Source organism: Hyperolius riggenbachi, chromosome 2, assembly GCF_040937935.1.
Source record: "Hyperolius riggenbachi isolate aHypRig1 chromosome 2, aHypRig1.pri, whole genome shotgun sequence".
Classification (NCBI taxonomy): domain Eukaryota; kingdom Metazoa; phylum Chordata; class Amphibia; order Anura; family Hyperoliidae; genus Hyperolius; species Hyperolius riggenbachi.
In genome coordinates, this window is record NC_090647.1 from 331,249,089 (window position 1) to 331,275,174 (window position 26,086).

General features: G+C 47.3%; 1 protein-coding gene across 1 annotated transcript in view; it reads left to right on the forward strand.

Annotated features, from left to right (window-relative positions):
- The first annotated feature begins 5,240 nt into the window (after positions 1 to 5,240).
- The window catches only part of LOC137546647 (tubulin alpha-1 chain-like), a 32,160-nt gene continuing 11,314 nt past the window's right edge, over positions 5,241 to 26,086 (forward strand). The window contains exons 1-3 of the mRNA XM_068269357.1: positions 5,241 to 5,395; positions 19,851 to 20,073; positions 24,716 to 24,864. Of these exons, the coding sequence (XP_068125458.1) occupies positions 5,393 to 5,395; positions 19,851 to 20,073; positions 24,716 to 24,864 (375 nt within the window). The 5' untranslated portion in view covers positions 5,241 to 5,392. The remainder of the gene's footprint in view (positions 5,396 to 19,850; positions 20,074 to 24,715; positions 24,865 to 26,086) is intronic.

Below are 26,086 nucleotides of genomic sequence, written 5' to 3' on the forward strand. Positions count from 1 at the left end.
GTGTTTGGAGGAAGAAAAATGCTGCCTATGACCCCCAAAACACCGTCCCCACCGTCAAGCATGGGGGTGGAAACATTTTGCTTTGGGGGTGTTTTTCTGCTAAGGGCACAGGACAACTTAATCGCATTAACGGGAAAATGGACGGAGCCATGTATCGTGAAATCCTGAACGACAACCTCCTTCCCTCTTCCAGGAAACTGAAAATGGGTCGTGGATGGGTGTTCCAGCACGACAATGACCCAAAACATACAGCAAAGGCAACAAAGGAGTGGCTCAAGAAGAAGCACATTAAGGTCATGGAGTGGCCTAGTCAGTCTCCGGACCTTAATCCAATAGAAAACCTGTGGAGGGAGCTCAAGCTCAGAGTTGCACAGAGACAGCCTCGAAACTTTAGGGATTTAGAGATGATCTGCAAAGAGGAGTGGACCAACATTCCTCCTAAAATGTGTGCAAACTTGGTCATCAATTACAAGAAACGTTTGACCTCTGTGCTTGCAAACAAGGGTTTTTCCACTAAGTATTAAGTCTTTTATTGTTAGAGGGTTCAAAAACTTATTTCACTCAATGAAATGCAAATCAGTTGCTATCTTTTATTTAAGGTTATGTTTTCGATTTTCCTTTTGATGTGCTATCTGCCACTGTTAAAATAAACCTACCATTGAAATGATACTGTTGTGAGACTTTTCATTTCTTTGTCATTGGACAAACTTACAAAATCAGTGAGGGGTCAAATAATTATTTCCTCCACTGTATGTTATGATGGCTGATGTCTACTTCTGCGCATTATCTGTTTTTCTACTTGCTCCACCCCGGTCCCCATAATCACCAGTGGAAAAATTTGACACACAGGGAAAGGCAGGCTTGCCACATTGGTCAGTTCCTATCACACCTCTTCCCCGCCCCATTCACACCTACTTGACTACCCTACTAAGCTTGCTCTCTTCCGAGTGTCCTCTTTTCCCCACGCACAGTAGAAGTGCTGATCCAGAAGTTCTTCTGGGGTTGGCACTGTCAGAATTCTAGCGGTTTATTTATGCAGGAAAAGCTGTCATACGTGTATGTTTTAAGTTTTAATGCCCTATGCAAAATGTTATGGTAAACTGTAAAGTTGGGGTACTTCTTTAAAATATTGCTCTGTGACGGCTCATAATATTCCAGGCAGTGAAACTCATAAGATTATTTTAGTCACAGAAGCTAAAACATGTTTGTTTATGTTACAAGCATCTTTCAAATGTCAACGTTATAGATAAGTGTTTTGTGTGAATACTAAATGAAAGAAGTTTAAAAATGACATTACTGCAGCAATCATATGTATATTTGATCTATTACACATAAATATTATTAATAAATACATACCTTCTAAAGAGAGAAATAATTATTGTTAAACTCTATAATTATATATAATAGAAATTATTATTTTGAAATACATTTAAATGCTGGATTCTGCCAGTGAAAGTTTAAAACACATTTTAGATGTTTTGGCTATGAATGTCCTCTGGAATGTCAACAAAGAACAATACAAGGTTTTTTTTCTATTGTCCCATATCTAGGACAATTATGCCACCTGGCGGTTTTATAGTCTTATGAAATTAATATTATTAATACTGCTTATTATTTAAAAATGATTAAAAAGTGACATCTGCCAGGGGAAATTATTAAATGTATTTGTTCATAATAGAAAACTATTAGGTTTTAACGTGCAATTATATCTTGCATGATAAATTGTTTTAAGAAGAATTATATAATGTTTTATATTTCAATACGGTGAAGCCCTGTATACTTCAATAAGCATTAAATTGCTGTAGACTTTGACAGTTGTTTTGCTGGGTCAACATGACTGATTTCTTGTTTGCAAAAGGACAGGCACATTCCAAACTAATTAGCAGAAGGACACGTTATCAGAAATGCATTATGAATGACATTGTTTAATGTTTTAAAGTCCCAATGTCTGGGGCAAATAAGTCAAATCAGCAGACAAGATGGCTGGTGACGTCCATTTTTATTTACTGTGTCAAAATGACGTGGTAATTAAATGTCAGTAAGTGTAAATATCCCCAACTACCACAGTTAAGATAATTAAGGAGTTTACAAACAAAAAAGTGTTATGGGTATTTTAAATGTGAAAGATGGCGAGTTACGCACGGAAATCTCAGCCAATCAGAAGCAGAGATTTAGGGAAATTCCAAATTAGGCAGTCATATTGAATCCTGGTTTTGAGAGCTTTTGGAGACATCCAAACCAAATCTCTCCTGAAAGACACCTACTCAGTTACAAGCCAGAAGCTACCTTCCCACACGTGGTTCTAGATGCCAGAGATGAAAGAGAAGGGGTAATATGCTTAATATTGTAGTGATTTACTTTATTAATTTTTCAACATTAAGTTCTGTTAAGATGTTAGCAAGAAGTTCTGTTAGAAGCTATTTTCTATGTTATTTTTTTTTAAGAAGATTACTACAAACTGTATATACTCCTGTATACTGATAACTGATATAGAGAGGTTTTGATTAACTAATTTGTTTGCTGCCAACTAAGCACAAGGTTACTTCAGTACTATTTAGGGTTGTCATTAGGACCTCATTTTGCATGTTTTGGAGCATTCCATGTGCCAATGGTGAACAGAGACATTAATATTTTATTTTTTGTAATTAGACCGCAATGGTTGAGATTCCCACCTGCTGTGGCAAATAGGCCAGGAGTAGAGCAAAGCAGACTATGTTTAGGGCACCTTTCCTAGCCTCTTCTTCAGGCCAAGGAGGTTAACAGAATGATCATGAATATGGCTGCTCAGACACCTAGGGGCTGCCGAACTCGAATGCTGCTTAAATCCAGAAGAGAGCATCCCATTGCCTAGGGACTGCCTGTTTAAGGTTGTGGCTACAGCTTCCAGTGTATCCAAACTTTCTGCTTCATCACTTGCCCTTCGCTACAGCACTTAGCAGAGATCAGCTGCTGCCCAAATAGTCTGCTCCTTATCTCTAGGATAATGCTGCTTCATTTTAGCTATTGTAACTATGTTGGGGCCTTCAGAAAACCACCGTGTGCCCTGCCTCCTCCACCCAGCACACACAAAAACACAGGTGTGTGTTGCTCCAACCGTCCCTCTCCACAGAGCTTGTAGACAAGCATTAGCAGAGTATCAGACTAATTCCAGCAGTGGGACAGGTCCTCTGTTCCTCTTCTGTACTGCTAAATCATGCAGCCCATCAACTTCGGCTCCAGTGTATGCATGTTATGTGACATGTCTCAGGATCAGCAAGGTTATAGGCTGTGCAGCGTTGCAATGAAGAGGATCTGTCCCATCGCTGGAACAAGGTAAAGGAGGATGTTCTGCTGCTTTGCACCTGGAAGGGGGGGGGGGGGGGGCCCGTGGGCTATTGTTATGCCCCTGTACAGTACCCCCAAAACAAGACAGTGGCAGTATCACTGACCATTTCTTTGTCAGCCTTCAGCAGTACTTAGTGACGGTAAATCTAGCTATTCACACTGTTATGTAAGGAAGCATTTAAACACGATAGTTACGTTGTGCCTATTTTTACTCCAGAATGTTCACTATAACAGTGTACATAATTATCTTATAAACTGCTGCTCCTCCTTTAGGTATAATTATTCATCTATGTGGTTTTCCTTTCCCTGTAATATCTAGGCTTGTAAAAGCCAGTGTAGAACTTAAGATATTTATGAGCTGTATTGCAAGGTCACCATGGTTGGTTTTTGTTAGATTGATTCCCTAACTTCCTGTGAAGGTGCCCATACATGGCAGATTCAATCACAATCTGCTGAGGAATGTCTCATAGTGCATAGGCACCTTAACCACTTGCCGACCAATGGATTTTTCACTGATCGTTGCTGCGGGGGCTCTACAGCCCGCAGCACCGATCAGGAGTGCAGCAGGGCGATCAGACTACCCCCCTTTTTTCCCCACTAGGGGGATGTCCTGCTGGGGGGGGGTCTGATCGCCGCCGGCCATCTGCGTTTTGCAGGGGGGGGGGCTTCTCAAAGCCCCCCTCCGCAGCCATTTCCGCCCTCTTCCTCCTTACCTCCCTCCCTCCGTAATGCGCAGGACGGAGTTCCGTCCTGCGCATTGAAGGATAGGCTTCAGCCTATCATATGCCGGCGATCCCCGGCCAATCAGAGGCCGGGGATCGCCGATCTGCCTTACGGCGCTGCTGCGCAGCAGCGCCGTATGATGTAAACAGCAGGGATTTCTTCCCCGCCTGTTTACATTTTGCTGGAGAGCTGCGATCGGCGGCTCTCCGGCTGTTCACGGAGACACCCTCCGTGAACTGACATAGAAAGGCCGCTCGATCGAGTGGCCGTTTCCATGGTAACCCGCAGACGACCAGTTTACGCCAATCGGCGTTAGCTGGTCGTCAAGAGGTTAACATGAAGATTGTTGCCCCAAGATGCTGCCCAATCATAATTTTGATCAATCTTTTGCAGGAATTTACCAAAATTACTGATCTAACAGGATCATTCTTTGCTGGTTAATCAGGGGTGCAGATGTTAAGAGAAGAATCTATAAGTTGGACGGGTCAGAAGAAAGTCTGCCAGTGTATAATATTTACACTTGATACCATAGCAAAGCAATGTTATCTCTCTACAGCTGGAACACAACTATTGGAATAAAAGCTTCTAAGCAACTATGTCCTTTTCAGTTTGAGGGAAGTAACCAAAGTCATTGTTGTAAATCCACCCTGACATCACTTCCAATTGTCTCTTGTCTTCCTAATGGTGGGCACTAATGATCCAATCTTTTTTATCCAATCTTACCAAATCTATGTAGTATAGGGGTAAATTGAGTGAATATACTGAATGGATACTTCAGGCAGTTACCTTATATTACATAGAAATGGTAAGATTGGATGAAAAAGATTGGATCATTAGTGGCCACCTTAACGCCACAACAGGAAGTAGTTGCGGTCATGTTCTACATTTCCCTATGGCTGGCACCACGTGTTGTTCTGATGGCTGCTGCACGTCCCACAGGCTGCCGCCGAACAAAGTCACACAGCACACAACATCCGCCCAGCTGTCACCTAAGCCCGCCCCGCCATTCGCCACCTACTGACAGGAATTCTAAATTTACACCAACTCCTCCTATGACTGCGTTCTGGCCAATCGCCAATGCTCGTATGTTTCATTTAAAGTCCGTTCTTCCCAATCACATCGCTTCACTTTTGCATGTGGGCCAATGAGCGCCGATCACGCCCTATCCGGGGCTATATTAGACGCGCTCTGGGCGGGAACGGTCAGTTGCTGTGTTGGCGGAGACCCGTAGCGCGTCTACAGTCAACGGAGCCGGGAGCACTCGCCGTATCCTCCCGCTATCTTTGCCGGACGATCGTCTTCCGTCTACTTTCTTCTTGTCGCGTGACCTTGAGAAGCCGTAACCATGGTGAGACGTCACTGGGGAACTAGCTGAAGGCATTTGGGGAACTTTAGGAAAATGGCGCCAAAGGCTGGGGAAGTTTTTAGAGTTTCTATGTAATATGATGGTAGTTCACATGTGCCATAGGACAGCGCTATCCTTGCGTGTCGGCGTGGTGTCAGCGCTGATGTGATGGCGCCAGTAGCAGCTGTCATGCTGCGGAAGTTGGGGAAAGTAGTACACGGGAGATACGCTATTCCCATCAGCGAGAGAATCCGGCTATTGTGACGTGCTCTCATGTAGGCTGCTGGGCGGCGTTACTGATATTGGTGGAGTTTAGCCGGCGGGGAAGCCGAAGTTGCACAATGAAGGACGTCTGTAGAGCTGGGTGGGGTGGATCCGGTGACACAATGCAAATCCACTTTTTTTTTTTTTTTTTTTTTTAGAACGTCTCCGCCCTTAGGACAGGATAAGCCGGTTTGATCTGCCTGGGCTGTCGTAGTGCAGTGGCTAGGGCAAGGCTGCTTTACTTTGACAAATATGACATTTTTATGATCTAGGGATTTTTCTTCACGCAGGAATCCTAGGAGTGCTCAGAGAAACTATTTTTGTCATACAGAGCTGACTGAGGGCTGTGTTCTGCAGTGTATTACAAAATGGAGTTGCAAAGATTTTTTACATATTTCTGTAGTAATAGATTTCATGTGTTTATAATCTGGAAACATGTACAGTGATCCCCTCCATGTGTTAGTGTCTAGTGTTCCTGTTGTAGGCCTTCCTCCCTAGAGGCTAGTGTCGCATCTTACCTCATTGGGCCTTGAATTATTGCTAGAGGCATGGAGTACCGATATCTGAAGGTGACACATTTTAAAACCCCTTCCATTGCTGGGAACCCCAAACTGTGGCCTCTGTGTATATGTGCACTACCACTGTCCCACTCGGGTGGAAATAACAGAACCCAATGCGGATCAGATCTGGCCCGGCTACTGCTGAAGAGAGCTGAGTGAGTTGGAGGTAGCTTGGGGCACCTGCTGCTGACTACAGAAGCCCCTAGGATCCAGGGGCTTCCCTCCCCATGGGGGCTATGACTTTTTTTTTTTTTTCTGCTTAAAGGACTTATGAGGCCAAATTCTGCCCCCAAAACCTAAAAAAAGTTAACTACCTGCATGAGTTTGTATGGCACGGAGGACGCCGTCCGCGCCCTCCGTGCCGTTCCGCCTGGTCCCCTCTGCGCAATAGCCCCCCGAAAGGCTGCGACCCCACGGTCCGGGTCGGGATCTGCAGCCTGCAGAAAGATGGCCGCCGGAGCTGGCCACGGCTGCGCAGTCCGCATAGCAGCTACTGCGGCTGCGCAGCTCTAGGGCCAACCCTCCGATCCACGCTGCCTTTTACGTGGATCGGGGGGTTGGCCCTGGAGCTGCGCAGTAGCGGCTATACGGACTGCGCAGCCGTGGCCAGCTTCGGCGGCCGTCTTTCTGCAGGATGCAGATCCCGACCCGGACCGTGGGGTCGCAGCCTTTCGGGGGGCTATTGCGCAGAGGGGATCAGGCGGAACGGCACGGAGGGCGTGGACGGCGTCCTCCGTGCCATACAAACTCATGCAGGTAGTTAACTTTTTAGGTTTTGGGGGCAGAATTTGGCCTCGTAAGTCCTTTAAAGTGATCCTAAACTGTCGTAAATAAGTTTCTTACCTGGGGCTCCTACCAGCCTCCCGTAGCTGTCCTGTTTGTACTGGTCCTCAAAAATCCTCCGTTCCCTGCCACCTGTTTAGTTTAAATTCTGCCAGTGGTCCACTGCACCTGCGTGGCCCTAGCCACATGCATTCTCGTACGTGGTCATGTCAGCAAGAGCGTCCTGTGCAGTAAGGGAGAACTTTGCGTTGTGCCTGCACAGAATGCTCTCGCTGACGTGAATGCATAGGAGGATGACGCTCGTGTCTGTGGACTGCCGAGCGATCAGTTGGCAGAATCGAAACTAAAGGCAGCCATACACTGGTCGATTGCCACCAGATCGACCAACCAACCCTTTTCTGATCAGAGGGATCTAATGGCTGCCCATACACTGCACACAGATTTTGAATAGATTTCAGCCTGAAATCGATTCACAGCCTGTGGAACTGCCGCTGCCTCGCCAACCCCTGCCAGCAGCAATACATTATCTGTCTGCCAGCACGGGACCCTGCAGTCTCTCACGATTTTCAGTGTCCTCCTCCATCTTCACGTCCTGTCCTGTGACAAGGAAGTTCAAACAGTAGAGCGCTCTCTACTGTTTGAACTTCGCCTTCTCACAGGACCGGACAGGAAGTGGATATGCTGGAAGAAGTGAGTCTGCGGGAACTCGTGCCAGTGGACAGATGTATTGCTGCGTCGCCCTTCACCATCTTGAACACCGCTAAAGATGTGCTGCCGGCGATCAAGCTAAATTTTCTGCATGGACAGATCGATCATCGATTTTTGGTATCTATTTCCATGAAATAGATTTTTGTTCAATCAGTAAAATTGATCGAAATTAAGATGACATGTTGGAAAAAAAATCGCTCTGGCAGGTAAATCTAACAGAAAATTGTATCATACCTAGCATAAGAAAATGGTCTGGTGTTTGTACTGAGGGGAGAACTGGTTTAACAACCTTATGACCACCTAATGCAAGTTCTGGGAGAGGAGATTAGCGGGGATCGCGCATCCCCGCTTGAGTGATGGAGCTGAGCTCCATCAAGTCTGCCAGTGGCAGATTGCAGCTAGCAGACTGAAGAATCTTTGTTGTACAGTGCTGTGATCTACTACTGTACTGGGGACAGCCCTGTCACTTGGCTGTCCTCTGGATGGGCTAGACATGCGATCCCTCTCATAGGCTTATACCTATTAGAGGCAATTGCCCTGATTGGTCTTCTGGGGAGAGTTTATAGGAATAAAATAAAAAATGCCTGCAGCAGCGATCAGAGCCCACCAACAGAAAGCTCTGTTGGGTAGAAAAGGAGTCCAGATTCATTTGGCTGCTAAGTTGTGTGGCTCTGGAGCAAGCTTTTAAAGAGAACCCGAGGTGGGATTTAATTATATTAGTGGGGCACAGAGGCTGGTTGTGCATACTATCACCAGCCTCTGTTGCCCTATGGTGTGTGCCCCCAGGACCCCCCCTGCGATCTGCTGTCCCCTCCGCCGTGCTAGTGACACGCAGCGTGTCGCCAGCACAATGTTTACCTATGCGGTGTCTGTTGGAGCCTCTCCCCCGCCTCTTCTGTATCGGCGCTACCCGCCCGCGTCCCTTCCCTCCCGCTGATTGGAGTGGAGGGACGCGAGCGGGTAGCGCCGATACAGAGGAGGTGGGGGAGCGGCCCTGACACACACATAGGTAAACATTGTGCTGGCGACCTGCTGCGTGTCGCTAGCACGGCGGAGGGGACAGCAGATCGCAGGGGGGTCCTGGGGGCACACCATAGGGCAACAGAGGCTGGTGATAGTGTGCACAACCAGCCTCTGCCCCACTAATATAATTCAATCCCACCTCAGGTTCTCTTTAAAGCTGCAGTGAGCTGTAAAAAAAATATATAGCCTGGTCACTAAGGGGGTGTACGTCTGTGGTCCTTAAAGTGAACCAGAGACGAAGCAACCTCATGTATTTTACCATATATATCTGTGGGGACATTAGAGAAAACACTAAAGCTGGCCACTAATGGTCCAATTTCTAGTGAAAAATCGTCCGAGTGATCAGAAATTCTGTTCGTATGAAAAATCGTTCACTACACCATCAACGAACCAATAATTGCTTCCTATCACGACCACCAAGAAAATCCAAATTTTCGTTCGACGAAAATTCGGGCGACATTTTTTTCACTCGTTCATAATCGATTGTGTCCACCAATGGAGCTTATTTACAACCAATCTGATCAGAATTTCTGATCGCTCGAACGATTTTTCGCTAGAAATTGGACAGTTAGTGGCCAGCTTTACCCTGCTTTTTCATTTTTAACTGTTCAGCTTGCTTCTTATCAGGCATGATAAAATCCCCGACTGATCATTCAGTCTGGCTTTGCTCAGGAATTATTATAGCGGAGTCTGTGTTCTCTGGTGTCTTTTCAAGCCCAAGCCTGCCCTCTTGTGGCTCTGCTCAGGTGTGTGTGTGTGTGTGTGTGTGTGTGTGTGTGTGTGTGTGTGTGTGTGTGTGTGTGTGTGTGTGTGTGTGTGTGTGTGTGTGTGTGTGTGTGTGTGTGTGTGTGTGTGTGTGTGTGTGTGTGTGTGTGTGTGTGTGTGTGTGTGTGTGTGTGTGTGTGTGTGTGTGTGTGTGTGTGTGTGTGTGTGTGTGTGTGTGTGTTTAAAGGACTTTCGAGGCCAAATTAAAAAAAAAAGTTAAATGCCTGCATCATATTTGAAGGCACGGAGGACGTCAGGTCCCCGCCGCTCAATAGCCACCCGGGTCGGGCTCTCCTGCCTCTACAAACCTGGCCGTGGCTGTGCAGTCCGCATAGCCGCGAGTGCAGCTCTAGGGCCGATCCACGCTACAGGCTGTTTCCTAGTAGCACTCGCGGCTATGCAGACTGCACAGATGCGGCCATGTTTGAAGAGGCAGGAGAGCCCGGGTCGGGAGCCGGCCCGGGGGGGGGGCTATTGAGCGGCTGGGACCCGGCGTGGACGGCGTCCTCCGTGCCTTCAAATATGATGCAGGTAATTAACTTATTTTATTTGGCCTCGAAGTCCTTTAAGTCAGGGGTCCCCAACCTACGGTCCACTGCTGGTTCGTTGCAGATGGGCTACAGGACTGTCCTCTTGCCCCCACGCGCGTCTCCCTGCTGCTGTGATGAGGAAGCAGGAGAGCGGTTCCCATAGTAACGGCGATACACATCGCCGCTACAGGAAGCCGTGCTCTCTCCTGCTTCCTCCTCATCACAGCAGCCGGGAGACGCGCTGCTGTGAATCCGTTACACGCCGGCAGGAGAGGAATATAAGAGAAGAAGCTGCCGCAGGCTAAAGTAATAGCAGGGGGGGGGTTGGAACGGCCATACTGGGGCACTATGCCAGCCATACTGGGGCAACTATGCTGCCACACCCCAAGCCCCCCCTCCCCCCCCCCCCCCGGGGTAACCCGCCGCGCACGACACTGTCCACTATGACAACTCCACCCTCCTCCAGTCCCCAGAGAAAAATTTGGTCAAAGTGGTCCCCGGGCCGGAAAAGGTTAGGGACCCCTGCTTTAACCACTTAAAGTGAATGGGAACTGCATTTAAAAAAAAGAGACAGATACTTACCCAAGGAGAGGGAAGGCTCTGGGTCCTATAGAGCCTTCCCGCTCCTCTCCTGGTCACCTCGTTCCAGTGCTGGCTCGCCCGGTAGAAGTATTTGACTAATTTAGTCAAATACTGCTTTACCCGGCCGAAGGAGGCTTCAGAAGTCTTCAGGGAGCCCGGGTGCTCCTGAAAAAGGGCGGCCCTGTACTGCCCCTGCGCAAGCACGCTCTCTTGCACGCTCACGCCTGTGCAGTATGGAGCCGCATGTCTTCGTGAGGACCCTGCTCCCGAAGACTTGCAAATACCCTTTCGGTGGGGGATTGAAACGGGGGGGGGGGAGGACGACATTAGCCCGCACAGGATAGAGTACACCGTGAGAGGAGACGGAAGGCTCTATACAACCCAGATCCTTCCCTCTTTTAGGTGAGTATTTGCTTGATTTTTTTTTTTTTTTTTTTTAAAGAAAACCAGAGGTGGGGTTCTTCCATCACAATCCATATACAGAGGCTGGGCCTGTCTATAGAGCCCAGCCTCTGTTGCTAGTTAGTTTCCTTCAAAGCCCTCCCTGCGCGCAGTCAGACCCCATAAAACACAGCCGCGCTGGCGACACGCTGCGTGTCGCAGCCGGCTGTGTTTAGCGCACTACTGTCAGTCTCTCCGCTCCCCCAACCCCCCCCCCCCCCCCCCGCCTCCTGAATTGCTCCGGTCCCAGCCCACGTCCCTTGTCTCACCGCTGATTGGAGGGAAGGGACGCGGGTGAGGACCGAAGCGATTCAGCAGGCGGGGGAGCAGCCGAGACTGACAGTAGTGAGGTAAACAAACACAGCCGCGTAGCGCGGCTGTGTTTTATGGGGTCTGACGGGGGGGGGGGGGTCTTTGGAGGGAACTAACTAGCAACAGAGGCTGGGCTCTATAGACAGACCCAGCCTCTGTATATGGTTTGCGATGGAAGAACCCCGCCTCGGGTTCTCTTTAAATGCAGTTCCCATTCACTTTAAAGAACCGTGAGGAGTAGTCTGGAAACCAAATGCCTCAAAATGACCGTTCAGGGGTATAAGCATCTGTAAATTTTGATGACAGGTGGTCTATGAGGGGCCGAATTTTGTGGAACTGGTCATAAGCAGGGTGGCCTCTTAGAGGCCAGGTTGTATTGGCACTGAAGTGCAGAAAGCGCAGGATGCTCTCAAATCGTGACCTGGGCATGTGAGGTATTGGGTGTGTAGACCAATAAGACCGCAATACATTCTTTTTGACTAGACCCATGTTAAGGAGAAGGCCCCCAAAAATATTACGTTCGGAAACTTGGGAGTGGCTTTCACCGAAAAGGCTGGGCATAGTAGCTTCTTGGATTGGTGGTTGCGTATTCTGTGGCATAACAGCTCTGAGGGAGAGCTGAGGGTGTGGGCGGGTCATTGGGTGCCCACAAGGGGCAGATGAGGGCCTGATCTGATGGGTAGCAGTGACGGGGTGATTAGAGGGGAGAACAGATGTAAATGCACTGAGGGGGGCTATCTGAGGGTGTGGGCAGGTGATAGGGTGCCTGCAAGGGGCAGGTTAGGGTCTCATTGATGGGTAGCAGTGACGGGGTGATTAGAGGGTAGAGCAGATGTAAACCATGCACTTTCGGAGGTGATCTAAGGGTGGGTCTGCGGGCAATCTGAGGGTGTGGGCAGGTGATCAGGTGCCCACAAGGGCAGGTTAGGGTCTCATCTGATGGGTGGTGGTGACGGGGTGATTGACAGGTGATCAGTGGGTGATTACAGGGGAGAATAGATGTATACAGTACATGGGGGTTGGGGGTCTGGGAAGAATCTGAGGGGGGGGGGGGGTTCAGGAGCCCCGACAGGGGCAGTTTAGGGCCTAATCTAAAAAAAATAGCATTGACAGATAGTGACAGGGAGTGAGTGATGGGTGACTGGGTGCAAACAGGGGGGGAGGGTCTGAGGGGTGCTGTGGGTGATCAGAGGGCAGGGGGGCCAGATCAGTGTGTGTGCGTACTGGGAGGGCTGCAGCCTGCCCTGGTGGTCCCTCGATCACTGGGACCACCAGGGCAGGAGGCAGCCTGTATAATACGCTTTGTATACATTACAAAGCGTATTATACACTTGCATTGCGGCAGATCGGGGGTTAATAACCCGCCGGCGCTTCTAAACATCCAGCGGTTTGATGTCGCGGGTGGGCGAAGCGTGATCCCCGGTAATTCAGTGTCCCAGGACCCGACGCCCATTGGAGTTGCCCGATCCTGTACGTGCCACTTTGCCGCCGCCCATAGGTAGTGGGCGGTCGGTAAGTGGTTAACAGCTGTAGATTGATATCATCATGCCATTATTGGCTTAGAAGACAAGTTTTGTAGCTGGAATGCTTCTGTGTAACATCTTTGCAGTGCAAAATGGTCAAACCATAGAAAAACCCCATGAGGTGTCACTGTATTGTTTCATCTGCTTAGCTGCTTAATGTTCCTGATTCGCTACAAATTGTAAGAACTTTGGGTTGTGCTAATTTAAATCTGCAGCAATCACATTTAAATGGCCCTCTTCCAAGCTGCATTACATGTTTATCAAAGTTAGACTTGACATTGACTTCTTGATCTCTATTAAAAGCGGTGGGTCAGTTTATATTGAGTGGTAAGGGTAAGTATCTGACATGTGATACTTAACCATTTCCGGACCGCAGTGATAGAGATCTACGCCCTGTTTTGATGGGCTCCTGGCTGGCAAGGCGTAGATCTCTATCACCGGCGCCGCCGCTCCCCGCCGCGATCGCGCGCACCGAACCGGCTGCACTTAGCTGTCTTATGACAGCTAAGGCTTCCGGGTATCGGCAGGAGCCGTCACTGATTGGCTCCCTGCCGTGTGATCGCTGTGAGCCAATCACAGCGATCACCCTCCGAAAGGCAACATAGTTGCCGTTCCGCCTCCCTCTCCGCCTCCCTCTCCGCCTCCCTCTCCCTGTCACTGTGGATCTTGTGTGACAGGGAGAGACGCACAGCCTGCAGCCGTGACAGGCTGTGCGATTTTAGTGTAAAAATAAACTTTTTTCCAGCTCTCTCCCCCCCATGTATCCCTTGATCCCCTCCCAACCACCTATAGATAGATATATATAGATATAGATATAGATATAGATAGATCTATATATATATATATATATATATATATATATATATATATATATATATATATATATATATATATATATATATATATATATATATATATATATATATATATATATATATATATATATATATCTCTATATATATATCTATATCTCTATCTATCTATCTATCTATCTATCTATATATATCTATATATCTATCTCTATATATCTATCTCTATATATCTATCTCTATATATCTATCTCTATATATATATATATCTCTATATATCTATCTCTATATATCTATCTCTATATATATATATATCTCTATATATATATCTCTATATATATATCTCTATATATCTATCTCTGGATTGTGATTTTAACCACTTGCCGGCCGCCCCTACCTAGGGGCGGCGGCAAAGTGGAGCCCGCAACGACCGCGCAATACGCCGATCGGCGGCGGCTCGTTGCGGACTAGCTGGCCGGGGATCGCATGCTGGATGTGCCCACCCGCGACGTCAACCCGCCAGCCAATTAGCAGCGGCGGCGGGTTGTTAACCCCCGATCTTCCGCATGTAAAGCGGATAATACGCTTCGTAATGTATACAAAGCGTATTATACAGGCTGCCTCCTGCCCTGGTGGTCCCAGTGATTGAGGGACCACCAGGGCAGGTTGCAGCCCTCCTAGTAAGTACCCAAGCACACTGATCCTGCCCCCTGATCGCCCACTGCACCCATCAGACCCCCCCTGCCCACCCCTGGGACACCTGTTTGCACCCAATCACCCCCCTAATCACCCATTAATCACTCCCTGTCACTATCTCAACGCTATTTTTTAGATTAGGTCCTAAACTGCCCCCTGGGGGCTCCTGAACACACCCCCCCCACACCCTTAGATCCTCCCTAGACCCTCCCCCCTGTGTACTGTATACATCTATTCTTCCCTATAATCACCCACTGACCACCCATCAATCACCCCCTGTCACCACCTGTCACTGCCACCCATCAGATCAGACCCTAACCTGCCTTTTGTGGGCACCTGATCACCCACCCACACCCTCAGATTGCGTGCAGACCCACCCTCAGATCACCTCTGAAAGTGCATTGTTTACATCTGTTCTCCCCTCTAATCATCCACTGATCACCCATCAATCACCCCGTCACCACCTGTCACTGCTACCCATCAGATCAGATCAGACACTAATCTGCCCCTTGCGGGCACCCAATCACCTGCCCACACCCTAAATTAGCCCCCCAGACCCCCTCTGATCAACTCGCCAGTGCATTGCTTGCATATATTCTCCTCTGTAATCACCTACTGATCACCTATCAACCACCCTGTCACCACCTGTCACTGCTACCCATCAGATCAGGCCCTAATATGCCCCCTGCGGGCTTCTGATCACCCGGCCAAACCCTCACCCGCCCCACCGCAGTGACAGAAATTTTTTTTCTGATCACTGCTGGTACGACTTAATTGCCATGTCCAGGTCATGATTTGAGAACATTCCTGCACTTCAGTGCCAATACAACCTGTCATCTAAGAAGCCACCCTGCTTATGACCGGTTCCACAAAATTCGGCCCCTCATAGACCACCTGTCATCAAAATTTGCAGATGCTTATACCCCTGAACAGTCATTTTGAGGCATTTGGTTTCCAGACTACTCCTCGTGGTTTTGGGCCCCTAAAATGCCAGGGCAGTATAGGAACCCCACAAGTGACCCCATTTTAGAAAGAAGACACCCCAAGGTATTCCGTTAGGTGTATGACGAGTTCATAGAAGATTTTATTTTTTGTCAAAAGTTAGCGGAAATTGATTTGTATTGTTTTTTTTCACAAAGTGTCATTTTCCACTAACTTGTGACAAAAAATAAAATCTTCTATGAACTCACCATACACCTAACGGAATACCTTGGGGTGTCTTCTTTCTAAAATGGGGTCACTTGTGGGGTTTCTATACTGCCCTGGCATTTTAGGGGCCCTAAACCGTGAGGAGTAGTCTAGAAACCAAATGCCTCAAAATTACCTGTGAATAGGACGTTGGGCCCCATAGCGCACCTAGGCTGCAAAAAAGTGTCACACATGTGATATCGCCGTACTCAGGAGAAGTAGTATAATGTGTTTTGGGGTGTATTTTTACACATACCCATGCTGGGAGGGAGAAATCTCTCTGTAAAGGGACAATTGTGTGTAAAAAAAATCAAAACATTTTAATTTACAGAGATATTTCTCCCACCCAGCATGGGTATGTGTAAAAATACACCCCAAAACACATTATACTACTTCTCCTGAGTACGGCGATACCACATGTGACACTTTTTTGCAACCTAGGTGCGCTAAGAGGCCCAACGTCCTATGAGTACCTTTAGAATTTCACAGGTCATTTTGAGGCATTTGGTTTCTAGACTACTCCTCACGGTTTAGGGCCCCTAAAATGCCAGGGCATTATAGGAACCCCACAAGTGACCCCATTTTAGAAAAAAGACACCCCAAGGTATTCAATTAGGTGTATGGGGAATTCATAGAAGATTTTATTTTTTGTCACAAGTTAGTGGAAAATGACACTTTGTGAAAAAAACAATAAAAATCAATTTCCGTTAACTTGTGAAAAAAAAATGAAATCTTCTATGAACTCCCCATACTACTAACGGAATACCTTGGGGTGTCTTCTTTCTAAAATGGGGTCACTTGTAGGGTTCCTATACTGTCCTGGAATTTTAGGGGCCCTAAACCGTGAGGAGTAGTCTAGAAAATAAATGCCTCAAAATGACCTGTGAAATCCTAAAGGTACTCATAGGACTTTGGGCCCCTTAGCGCAGTTAGGGTGCAAAAAAGTGTCACACATGTGGTATCGCCATACTCGGGAGAAGTAGTACAATGTGTTTTGGGGTGTATTTTTACACATACCCATGCTGGGTGGGAGAAATATCTCTGTAAATGGACAATTGTGTGTAAAAAAAATCAAAAGAAATCTCATTTACAGAGATATTTCTCCCACCCATCATGGGTATGTGTAAAAATACACCCCAAAACACATTATACTATTTCTCCTGAGTAAGGCGATACCACATGTGTGACATTTCTTTTGCAGCCTAGGTGCGCTAAGGGGCCCAAAGTCCTATGAGCACCTTTAGGCTTTACAGGGGTGCTTACAATTTAGCACCCCCCAAAATGCCAGGACAATAAACACACCCCACAAATGACCCCATTTTGGAAACTAGACACTTCAAGGTATTCAGAGAGGGGCATGGTGAGTCCGTGGCAGATTTCATTTTTTTTTGTCACCAGATAGCAGAAATGGAAACTTTTTTTTATTTATTTTTTTTGTCACAAAGTGTCATTTTCCGCTAACTTGTGACAAAAGATAAAATCTTCTATGAACTCACCATGCCTCTTAGTGAATACTTTGGGGTGTCTTCTTTCCAAAATGGGGTCATTTGGGGGGTATTTATACTATCCTGGAATTCTAGCACCTCATGAAACCTGACAGGTGCTCAGAAATGAGAGAGATGCTTCAAAATGGGAAAATTCAATTTTTGCACCATAGTTTGTAAACGCTATAACTTTTACCCAAACCAATAAATATACACTGAATGGGTTTTTTTTAATCAAAAACATGTTTGTCCACATTTTTCGCGCTGCATGTATACAGAAATTTTACTTTATTTGAAAAATGTCAGCACAGAAAGTTAAAAAAATCATTTTTTTGCCAAAATTCATGTCTTTTTTGATGAATAGAATAAAAAGTAAAAATCGCAGCACCAATCAAATAGCACCAAAAGAAAGCTGTATTAGTGACAAGAAAAGGAGGTAAAATTCATTTAGATGGTAGCTTGTATGACTGAGCAATAAACCATTTAAGCTGCAGTGGTCTGAATGGAAAAAAGGCTCTGGTCCTTAAGGGTGAAAAGACTGCGGTCCTTAAGTGGTTAAAGGGATACTGTAGGGGGGTCGGGGGAAAATGAGTTGAAGTCACCCGGGGCTTCTAATGGTCCCCCACAGACATCCTGTGCCCGCGCAGCCACTCCCCAATGCTCTGGCCCCGCCTCTGGTTCACTTCTGGAATGTTAGACTTCAAAGTCTGAAAACCACTGCGCCTGCGTTGCCGTGTCCTCTTTCCCACTGATGTCACCAGGAGCGTACTGCGCAGGCCCAGACCATACTGGGCACAAGCTATACACTCCTGGTGACATCAATGGGAGCGAGGACACGGCAACGCAGGCGCAGTGGTTTTCAGACTTTAAAGTCTGAAATTCCAGAAGTGAACCGGAGGCGGGGCCGGAGCATCGGTGAGTGGCTGCACGGGCACAGGGTGCCTGCAGGGGACCATTAGAAGCCCCAGGTAACTTCAACTCATTTTCCCCTGACCCCCCCCCCCCCCCCCCCCCCTACAGTATCCCTTTAAGTGGCCCATACACTCAGCCGATTTTCGGCCGATCGATTGACCAATCGATCGCTTTGCGGCCAATTTCGATCGATTTCAATCAATCTGACATGTTGGAAAATTTAGGCTTATCTCTTGAGATGGCTTATCATTTTGCATTGGGCCTAATGGAAATCTGATGGCAACAAAATGCCATCAGATTGATTTTTTTTTTTGATTTTTTTTTAATAGATTTCATAAAAAAAAAAAGTTCCTAATCAGATCAGAAAATCTACTGATCTGCTGCTAATCTAATGAGTGTATGGCCACCTTAACATTGGATACATAGGATCTGTGTTGGATTGGCTGGGTGGAGGTTTTCAAGGCTGGGTTAGGTTTCAAGATCAGGTACTTTAATCTGTGTTCCTTAGATCTGACTTATTAGCTAGCGAGTTGAAAACTGGTGTGGTCAGGCTTGTGCTCATACCATTTGTGGCTTCAGCAGTGTAACTATTTTCCAGTGAGTCAATTGGACAAGTTTGTAGATTAAGGTAGCCATACACTGGTCGATTTGCCATCAGATTCGACCAACAGATCCCTGTCTGATAGAATCTGATCAGAGAGGGATCATATGGCTACCTTTACTGCAAACAGATTGTGAACCGATTTCATCCTGAAACCGTTCACAATCGGTGGTGGTGGTGCTGCCGCCGCTCCCACCCGCATACATTACCTGCTCCGCTGGCGCGACTGCCCCCGGTCACCGCTGCTTCGTCTCCGCTCTGGTCTCCGGCATGCTTCACTTCTTCCTGCCCGGCAGGAAGTGAAGCATGCCGGAGACCAGAACGGAGACGGAGCAGCGGGGACCGGGGGCAGTAGCGCCGGTGGAGCAGGTAATGTATGCGGGCTCTATTGCGTCGGTCGTCGGGCACTCGAACGCCGCTAGCGACGCGCTCCCTACCCACGGGCGATCGACGGTAATTTTCCGCACGGAGCGATCGATGGGATCGGACAGGATAGATCGAAATTCGGCGTGTAGCGCAAACGATTGACAGCAGATTAGATCCCAGTGATCTAATCTGCTGTCGAAACGGCGGCAAATCGGGCCAGTGTATGGCCAGCTTAAAGGGAATGTCCAAGCAAAATAAAAAAATGAGTTTCACTTACCTGGGGCTTCTATCAGCCCCATGCAGCCATCCTGTGCCCTCGTAGTCACTCACTGCTGCTCCAGTCCCCCGCTGGCAGCTTGCCGACCTTGGAGGTCGGCGGGACGCATTGCGTACATTTTTACGCATTCCCGCTAGTGCAGGAACATTAACGCATACATTTTTTACGCATTACTGGTTCAATGCGTAAAAATTTACGCATTGAACCAGTAACGCGTAAAATGTATGTGTTAATGTTTTGCTTACATCGTCGCCATAGCGACGAGCGGAGTGACGTCATCGACGTCAGCCGACGTCCTGACGTCAGCCGCCTCCGATCCAGCCCTTAGCGCTGGCCGGAACTTTTTGTTCCGGCTACGCTGGGCTCAGGCGGCTGGGGGGACCCTCTTTTGCCGCTGCTCGCGGCGGCGATCAGGCAGCACACGCGGCTGGCAAAGTGCCGGCTGCGTGTGCTGCACTTTATTTGACGAAAATCGGCCCAGCAGGGCCTGAGCGGCAGCCTCTGGCGGTGTTGGACGAGCTGAGCTCGTCCAGACCGCTCAGCAGGTTAAGTATAGAGGAAGAACTTATAAAATAAGACATTCTGCAATGTGAACCAAAATTAAACTTATTTTTTTCCCCCCTCTATTCTACAGCGTGAGTGTATATCCATCCATGTTGGTCAGGCTGGAGTTCAGATTGGCAATGCATGCTGGGAGCTATACTGCCTGGAACATGGTATCCAGCCTGATGGACAGATGCCAAGTGACAAAACAATTGGTGGAGGAGATGACTCTTTCAACACATTCTTCAGCGAAACTGGTGCTGGGAAACATGTCCCAAGAGCTGTGTTTGTGGATCTGGAATCAGCTGTTATAGGTATGCTTGAAAAGCTTGTAAGCTGTGAAGTGGAGCTTTAGGCAGACACCTAAAACACAATCTCATCCTATGTTTGAAATGCCTGTGACAATTCTACATAGGGAAGTCAGTTTCCAGCACTGATAAAGTTCAAACTTTAATCTGCTTTATGACAATACTATAACAATCCAGTGCAATTGACCCTAGAGCACGAGTGTCAAAGTGGCGTAATTATGGCACGTCACTCCTAATGTTATGCACTGGATTGTTGTTGGAATTGGAGTAGTGCTGGGGAGGGAGGGAAAGGTCTGCTTTAAATCTTTTCCATAATAGGTGTTCAGGTCACTTAAAGAGAGTCTGAAGCGAGAATAAATCTCGCTTCAGACCTCATAGATAGCAGGGGCATGTGTGCCCCTGCTAAAACGCCGCTATCCCGCGGCTTAATGGGGGTCCCTGATCCCCCAAATCCCCTCCGTGCAGCGGGGGAGCGCTTACTGGTTGGGGCAGGGCTAACCGCCACAGCCCTGCCCCACGCGCGTCTGTCAGCGCGTATCTCCGCCTCTCCCCCGCCCCTCTGTCTTCCTTCACTGAGAGGGGCGGCGGCGATGCGCGTCTTATAGACTCGCTGAGAGGCAGGGCTGCAGCCGTTAGCCCTGCTATGAGCTCTGAAGCGAGATTTATTCTTGCTTCAGAGTCTCTTTAAATGCCTGTGCTATGTTTCTTCCTCATGTGAATCAAGCCCTGCTCCAGTGGAACTAAGCCAAACACAAGACATGAATGACCTATAAATGGATGGGAGAAATCGATTGCAAAGCTTGTCTTAAATTGACACAACATAGACTTGCAGTATATGTCGGACAAGATCAGCGCTGGGCAAACTACAGCCTGTGCATGCGCTGTTCATCTGGCCTGCCAATAGGTGACCATACACTTAACCTGCACTTGCAACTCTGCAGGGAGGGGGGCGGAGGTCAAAAAATTATAGTAATGCGGTTCGCACAGTGCGGCAGGGCCATGTGAAGTTTGCCCAGGCCTGGACTAGATCATTTATCGCCTTATGCTGACAGCTGTTTAAAAGCTGGTATGCACCATGTTTGTTTTCCGAACCTATTTTTTGACCAAGAGTTACTGGATCTTGGGTGAAAAATAAATGGTCTACTGCTTGCCAGTGGCTTATCTTAAAGCGGAATATAATCCTGCATTTTAGCTTTGCTTTAAAACATTTACAGCATATTCTATGCAACGAGCATTTTTTTTTTAATACTAGACCAGCATTGTAAGGGTTACACACAGAGCTTTAACCTCCCTGGCGGTAAGCCCGTGCTGAGCACGGGCTATGCCACCGGGAGGCCCCGCTGGGCCAATTTGCATTTTTTTTTTTTTTTTTTTTTTTTTTTTTTTTTGCTGCACGCAGCTAGCACTTTGCTAGCTGCGTGCAGTGCCCGATCGCCGCCGATCCGTCGCGCCGCAGCCGCCCCCTAGACCCCGTGCGCTGCCTGGCCTATCAGTGCCAGGCAGCGCTGTGGGGTGGATCGGAGTCCCCCTTGACGGGTGACGTCATCCCGCCCCGTCGCCATGGCGACGGGGGAAGCCCTCCAGGAGATCCCGTTCTTTGAACGGGATCTCCAATCGCCGGAGGGGCTGGGGGAATCCGCTGAGCAGCGGCTATCATGTAGCGAGACTTTGTCTCGCTACATGAAAAAGAGAATTTTTTTTTTAAAAAACGCATTTGCTGCCCCCTGGCGGACTTTTAGCAAACCGCCAGGAGGGTTAAAGTTCCGTGGAGAGAAATGCTGCCGCATCCAAAGTTTAGATAGATACATTTAAGTAAACACAATGTAACAAATGTGGAATGTGACACACTGACTGTGCAGGAGCTCCCGGACACAGTGAGTCGCATTCCTCACTTGCTACATTGTGTTTACTTAAATGGATCTATCTAAACTTGGGCTGCCAGCATCTCTCTCCACTGAACTTTAAAGCTCTGTGTGTAACCCTTACAATCCTGGTCTAGTAAAAAAAAAAATTGCATATAATATGCTGTAAATAATGTTTTAGAGCAAAGTTGAAATGCAGGATTATATTCCGCTTTAAAGAGACTCTGTAACATTCAAAACATCCCCTGGGGGGTACTCACCTCGGGTGGGGGAAGCCTCCGGATCCTAATGAGGCTTCCCACGCCGTCCTCTGTCCCACGGGGGTCTCTCCGCAGCCCTCCGAACAGCCGGCGACTGTGCCGACTGTCATTTCAATATTTACCTTTGCTGGCTCCAGCGGGGGCGCTGTGGCGGCTTTCCACTCCGAACTACACGGAAATACCCGATCTCATTCGGGTCCGCTCTACTGCGCAGGCGCAGGAAACTTGCGCCTGCGCAGTAGAGCGGACCCGACGGCGATCGGGTATTTCCGTGTAGTTCGGAGCCGACAGCCGTCAGAGCGCCTGCGCAGGAGCCAGGAAGGTAAATAATGACGTCACCGCTGCCCGGACTCCACGGAGGGCTGCAGCGAGACCCCTGACGGATGGAGGACGGCGTGGGAAGCCTCATTAGGATCCGGAGGCTTCCCCCACCCGAGGTGAGTACCCCCCAGGGGATATTTTTATGTTACAGTTCCTCTTTAAGATCAAAATCTTTCTTGATCTGAAGCAGATCAGAAATGCTGAAAAAATATTGACATACTGGCTATTTTATGTGTCTTTTGATTAGAAATCCGATCAGTTTGAAAAACAATTGCATGCACGTGTATGCTGGCATACTGCAGTGACAATTGCATGGTGTGTACCAATTTTGAACTGCAAATACAAGACTGTTGTACAACTTTGTCCTGTGGGGATTGAGGTCCAAGCCCTACCCTTGCTTCTAGCACTGGAGCAGATCTTAAATGCTTAAAGATACTGTAGGGGTCGGGGTAAAATGAGTTGAACTTACCTGGGGCTTCTAATGGTCCCCTGCAGACATCCTGTGTCCGCGCAGCCACTCAACGATGATCCGGCCCAGCCTCCGGTTCACTTCTGGAATTTCAGACTTTAACCACTTCAGCCTTCAGTCGTTTTCACTTTATGCATCCGAGCAATGTTCACCTCCCATTCATTAGCCTATAACTTAATCACTACTTATCACAATGAACTGATCTATATCTTATTTTTTCCGCCACCAATTAGGCTTTCTTTGGGTGGTACATTTTGCTAAGAGCCACTTTACTGTAAATGCATTTTAACAGGAAGACTAAGAAAAAACGGAAAAAAATCATTATTTCTCAGTTTTCAGCCATTATAGTTTTAAAATGCATGCTTCTATAATTAAAACTCACGTATTGTATTTGCCCATATGTCCCGGTTATTACACCGTTAAAATTATGTCCCTATCACAATGTATGGCGACAATATTTTATTTGGAAATAAAGGTGCATTTTTTCCGTTTTGCATCTATCACTATTTACAAGTTTAAAATAAAATATAGAAATATTTCATCTTTACATTGATATTTAAAAAGTTTAGACCCTTAGGTAAATATTTACATTTTTTTTTTATTGTAATTCTTTTTTTTTTTTTTTTTTTTTTTTTTTTTTTATATTAAACATTTTATTTGGGTGTTTTTGGGAGGGTGGGATGTAAACAGTAGTTTTAGAATGTAAATGTGTTTTATTTTTTTTTTTTTTAGTTGTGGTTTTACTTTTTGGCCACAAGATGGCGGCCATGAGTTGGTTTACATGACGTCACTCTAAGCGTAACATACGCTTAGAGGGACGCAACTGCCAGAAAAAGCAAAGCTTCCGAGTGAAGCTGTCGCTTTTTCTGCGGGGGAGAGGAATCAGTGATCAGGCACCATGGCCGATTCACTGATTGCTTGGCAAACGAACTGCGGGCTGGGAGCACGCGTGCTCGCGCACATGGCCTCCTGGGCGTAGCTAGTACGTCCAGGAGGCCGAAGTGGTTAAAGTCTGAAAACCACTGTGCCTGCGTTGCTGTGTCCTCGCTACCGCTGACGTCACCAGGAGCGCACTACGCAGGCGCAGGCCATACTGGGACTGCACAATACGCTCCTGGTGACATCAGCGGGAGCGAGGACACGGCATCGCAGGCGCAGTGGTTTTCAGACTTTGAAGTCTGAAATTCCAGAAGTGAACCGGAGGCGGGGCCGGAGCATCGGTGAGTGGCTGCCTGGGCACAGGATGTCTGCGGGGGCCCATTAGAAGCCCCAGGTAAGTTCAACTCCTTTTCCCTCGACTTTCTCCCCCCTCTACAGTATTCCTTTAAATGGGGATTGAGGGAATTGTTGTCATAGACCCTCCAACATCTGTGACACACACTATGTAGTCATATTACTGCTACTTCAATGCTAAAAAAAATGGTATTTTTATTGAAAGGGTGCACTGTAATAAAGTTGAATGTTCTGAAATAGTAAATGCGGACAACCCAGCAAGCTCATGGTGAACCAGAACTCATTGGAGTGTGTAAGGGGCTACAAAGGACCAAAAAGCTCTCTTATTAAAATGTTAAACAAGTTTGCATTCTTAAAACCATTTGCAATAAGGTCTCGTGCAAAACTGCATAATTCTGCAAAAGCTGTAGATTCTCATTAACATCCCTATTAATCTGCCTTCTATAGGCTAAGAGGAGTCTGAGGCTTCTGAATGATAAACTGCAACATTTAAATCTTTACAGATGAAGTTCGAAATGGCACTTACCGACAGCTCTTCCACCCTGAGCAACTTATTACCGGCAAGGAGGATGCTGCCAACAACTACGCTCGTGGACACTACACTGTTGGAAAGGAGATTATAGATTTAGTTTTAGAAAGAGTCAGGAAGCTGGTGAGTAATTCTTGCTTGTATGTAAATTGGGGCTGGACATATCTGAGTAGTGCAAATTTATGATCAAGAATTAGACTGAATTTATGCAGTTTGGGATTGGACTAGTATTTGGTCAAGCTACATTAATGAACATAAACAGGCTAATGGCTAATCCATAGTTCAACTATATGGGTGTGAGGAGAGGGCAGAGACTTGTGGCAGGAGTGGGGATGTAATACAATGTTGACATGTCACTTAGGGCTTGTTTCCACTGTTGCGACGCGATTTCGGCCGCATTCCGACGCTTGTAAAAACGCATGCGGATGCGTTTCCACATGCGTTTTTACCCGCGATTTCGCCTGCGATTTTTAACCATGACACTGCCAGGGCTAAATAAAATTGAAAAAGGTGCGAAATCGCACGCAAAATCGCGGGTAAGAACGCATGTAACAAACGCATGCGTTTTTACTATTAAATACATTAGCGGCGATTCGCACGGATTCCCGACGCAGGCGAAATCGTTGGCTCTTTTGTGCGTTTTTTTCACGCTGAAAAAAACGCACCTCAACAACGCTACAGTGGAAACAGGCCCATCCACTTGTATTACATGTGCGGATCTGCATGCGTTGGACGCATGCAGATTCGCGATAGTGGAAACGAGCCCTAAGGCTAGGTTTACAGTGGTGCAGCATAACATCAGCATTCTAACATGGCTTGATGCTATGCAGCTTTAATGCATATCTGCAATGTGCATGTTAACAGTGAAGCATACTTCTCATTGACCTTACGTGACACATGCAAAGCTCACTGAAGCTAGCCTGAATCTGCTGATTAACACCACCCAGTGGGGCTTTACTATCACAGCAGCCCTGTTTTTTAGAACAGGGTTATCGGGAATCCTGGATTTCTGGTATGAAGCTTTAGCCATGTTTAAAGGGAACCTAAACTGAGATGGATATGGATGTTTCCTTTTAAACCATACCAGTTGCCTGACTCTCCTGATCTCTTGCAGCTAATCCAGTCTGACTTCAGTGAGAGCACCTGGTCTGCATGCATGTTGAGGGGCTGTGGCTGAAAGTATTAGACACAGGATCAGCAGGAAAGTCAGGCAACTGGTACTTTAAAAGGAAAAATCCATATCCTTTATCAGGGCTTCGGAGTCGGAGCAATTTTGGGTGCCTGGAGTCGGGGAAAAAATGCAATGGCTCCGACTCCTAATGAATTTTTTAACTGTAATTAAAAT